General features: G+C 54.5%; 1 protein-coding gene across 1 annotated transcript; it reads right to left on the bottom strand.

Annotated features, from left to right (window-relative positions):
* Window positions 1-433: 433 nt before the first annotated feature.
* Window positions 434-1579, bottom strand: LOC104467127 (cytochrome P450 26C1-like; the record flags this gene model as incomplete). Its single annotated transcript, XM_010080767.1, has 2 exons — window positions 434-796; window positions 1076-1579. Coding segments are annotated over 2 exons (867 nt in total), but the record flags the coding sequence as incomplete, so codon positions are not given.
* Window positions 1580-3745: the final 2166 nt, after the last annotated feature.

The raw sequence follows: 3745 nt of genomic DNA, 5'->3' as shown, positions 1-3745 counted from the left end.
CTTTTTACATCTAAAAAGCTACAGTGTGCAGGATGTTTGTCCTGCCTCTCGATAACACATCCACAGGAGATAACCCAGGGACAGAAAAGCTCTGGGAGCCGTAGCTGTGGGGCGGGAGTTCTGCTCCCCAAGCTGTGGCTGGGGACCTGCGTGGAGCAGGGGCCAGCTGAGCCTCCATGGGGGATGCCCCCCGCCAGCAGCTTATGGGTTTGGCCCCAAGCTGGGGCTAAGGCTCACGCCCATGCTCAGGTGCAGAACTCTGCAGGACCCTCCCTACTGGCTTGCACACGAGGAGGAAAAAAAAAAGTTTTGGGGTTTTGCTCTGCAATGGCTCAGTGCCATAGCCCTCCTGGGGCAGCAAAGACTGGCCCCTGGCAGCTGTGGAGGAGCACCAGCTCCTGATGGGGAGCTGGGGGGACAGCAGGCTCCCAGGTCAGGCCTTGCTGTCACCGCCAGGCTGCAAGGGGTGGAAGTAGAGCTGCAGCCCATCATCAACAGGGTGCACAATGGGCACCGTCTGCATGGCAGGGTAGCTGGGGGTGGCCAGCTCCCAGCGGGCTGTGCTGACCAGCTCAATGGCCAGCAGCTTGAGGATGGCCTGTGCCAGCTCCTTGCCGATGCAGCTCCGCGCCCCGCCGCCAAAGGGTATGTAGTGGAAGCGGCCCGTGGCCTCTGGCCGGGTGGCACTGAAGCGATCGGGGTCGAAGCCGCCAGGGGGGCTCTGGTAGACAGCGGCCGTCTCATGCGTGTCACGGATGCTGTACATGATGCTCCAGCCCTTGGGGATCTGGTAGCCCTGTGGGAGGGGAGAGAAGAGGAGAGGGGCGTTACGTACCTGTGCAGCTGACTGTGCAAGCGGAGGGTGAGCAGAGGGTGCCTGGGACAGCCCCACTGCTTTGCCCATCTGCTCTGCAGCTCTCTTTCTCCCCAGCCCAGCCAGGACCCACGGAGGTTGCTGGGTGTCACCTTCCCCAGAGCTATGCTGCCAAGCACCATCACCATGCAGGACACAGGGTGCTTGCAGGTGGTGGCAGGCAGCAGCTCCCAACAGCCTACCGGCATGCGAGGCACTTACGTCCAGCTCAAAAGTCTGCAGCACTGTCCTGTAGCCTCCGGAGACGGGCGGCAGCACCCGCAGCACCTCCTTTATCACACAGTCCAGGTAGCGCAGGCAGCTCAGCGTCTCCAGGCTGATGTCTGAGGGACAGTGGCAGCCCTTCCCCACCGGTACCTGGAGCTGGGGCTCAGCACAAGGACTGCTCCCGGAGAGGGTGGCCTCAGGCAGGGAGGGGTGCTGGGGGGAACCTTCCTCTGTTGGGCCAGGGGGCTGGCCCAGGTCCTCGCAAGCATCTTTGGCCACGGTGAGAAGTGGCTTCTTGCTGTCCCTGCTCTGGGTGGTCAGGCTGTCCAGGCAGGGTCCGTCAGGGCAGAGCTCATGCTGCTGATAGAGCTCGTGGGACATCAGCTCCTGCCTTATTTTCTCAATCACTGAGGGGTGCTTCAGTAGCAGCAGGATCAGAGAGGTGCTGGCACTAGCCGTGGTGAAAAAAGCAGCAAATATGAGTTCAATCGCTGACTCCTGGGAGAGGAAGGAAGGTGACAAGTTTGAATGCCATTTTAAGCTGGTTGTGATTGAATTTTCACACTGTTCTCACCTTTTGCAGGTTTTGTCCCTGTGTAGAGGGCCCTGGGCCCCCCTCTGCTCTCCACAAACCTGCACCCACCCTGGGTTGGCAAGGGATAAAACAAGACACCCTTGTTCTTCCATTTCTGTATAAACTGGACATCTTCTCCAACCAGCTCTTCTGAGATTTCCTCACAAGATATCAAAATTTTAACAAGGATTTTAACATGTGTCTTAGCATACCAAGTGAAGTTCACTTCAGGCATTGTGCTTTTTACCTTCATCTGCCAGTTCCCCTTTGTGCCCAGCCTTTACCTTGCTGCCCAGCCAGGGGTTATGAGGCTGCATGTTTATGCATAAATCCTAGATGCACTGGCAGCGGAAATGGTTTCCATTTGATCCATCTCCAGTTATAATCAACCATTTGCTTGTCTGGGAGGGGACTCAAACCAGCAGAGTTGAAAGCAGAAAGCCCGCCCTGCTGTAGCAGGTCAGCCTGGGAGATGCTGCAGCCAGCAGGGAGCTCTCCCGCAGGGATGCACACACCAGGAAAACCACTTGCTTGCTTTTCAGGCTTTACAGCCTGAAGCACAGCAGTGTTCCTGATAGCTCTGTAGCAGGGGTGTCCATAACAAGTTTGAAGGTTAACCAGCTCAGACAGACCACTGCACAGTCAAATCCCTAATCCATGTAAACCCCTAACCCATGCCTTGCCCCGCCTCACTGATCCCCACGCAGCCTGCCAGTCTTTCCAGGACTGTCTGCAGGGTGTACAGCATGGCGCATGCCAGGTTGCTGTGGGCTGTTTGCAGTGCCTGTGATAAATTTTTGGAAACAATTTTCCAAAACTTAGGGGCTGCCGGGAGCTGGGCCATGGCACGTCACGTCTTTGACAGCAAACATAATGCTCAAACTTACAGCACGGCCTGAAAGTACCGGCAGCTGCGTAAGCACCAGGCTGGGAGCGCTGAGGCCAGACCCAAAAGCCACGGGAGAAGCTCAAGGGAGGAGCGCAGGGAGCTGCCACCCTGGGAGGGGCTGGGACCCGCCTGGCACTGCCCAGGGCTCATCGTTCCAGCCCCGAGGCAAAGCAGAGCAAACCCTGCCCCTCCGGGGAAGCAGAGCAGTTTCCTTTCACGCAGCTATGTGCCTGCATTTTAAATTGTTCTGACACAACTGGTTTCTGGAGAGGTGAAGCCAAAAACACAGGGAAGGACGCCTGAAGCCTGAAGGTACCTGGAGCCAAGTCTGGTAAGGTCAAGGGTAGTGCAACAAGAATTATTCCATCCCCAGCACCATACAGTGGCTGACCTAGAGGCTTTTGCCAAAGTGCAGCTCTCAAGGGCATCTTCAGCTGAAATAGAACCTCTGAAATAACAGATCTCTGTCGACCCATGTCACACCTCCTGCAGGCATTAGCAGGAATTTTTACATTCACAAGGTAGCAGGCCTAGATGAAAAGAAATCTCTCAGTTCCACCACTTGCAATTAAAACCCAAGACATTTCAATACAATGCAAGGAATTTAGGGCAGGCTCTGCAATTTGAAATGACAGCCCTTACCACTCCACACATCAGCCTCTGACAGTGCTGCTACATGAGTTGTGACACTGAGCTGCCGACTTTCCCTCCCCGCATTTACAAGGCCAACAGAACCAGTGACTGGGAGGCAGCATCTTCCCACAGCATCATCAATATTGTCCCTGTGCGACAGCCTGACTCCCTGTCCTGTTGAGGCAGGACCAGTGGCATTGTGTTTCCACTCCTCCAGTCCACTGACTACATAACAGCACTGTTACATAGGATGAGGTGGTTTTTTATCCTTCCAAGGTTTTAGCTGGTTTAAAACAATACTTTAGGCAGTGTGATATCTTTTTAACGACATTTACATTTCAAGGGTCCTGCTGAGTTTATGCCAGCAGTGCAAATCACAGCGTATTTAGGAAAGTTTCTGGGAAAATGGTCCTTCAAAATAATTTGAACAAAAAGCACATCAGTAACTAGTGTGTGCTAGTGCATGGAGTGTCTCTCAGAGAGATATAGCCTCAACTATGAGACACCATTGAACTTCTTACCCAATTACACTATTTCTCTGGATGACAGCTCTACTACTGTTTAATCA

This window comes from Pterocles gutturalis, unplaced genomic scaffold (genome assembly GCF_000699245.1).
Source record: "Pterocles gutturalis isolate BGI_N339 unplaced genomic scaffold, ASM69924v1 scaffold38219, whole genome shotgun sequence".
NCBI classification, from domain to species: domain Eukaryota; kingdom Metazoa; phylum Chordata; class Aves; order Pterocliformes; family Pteroclidae; genus Pterocles; species Pterocles gutturalis.
This window is presented reverse-complemented; position numbering and strand designations above follow the sequence as displayed.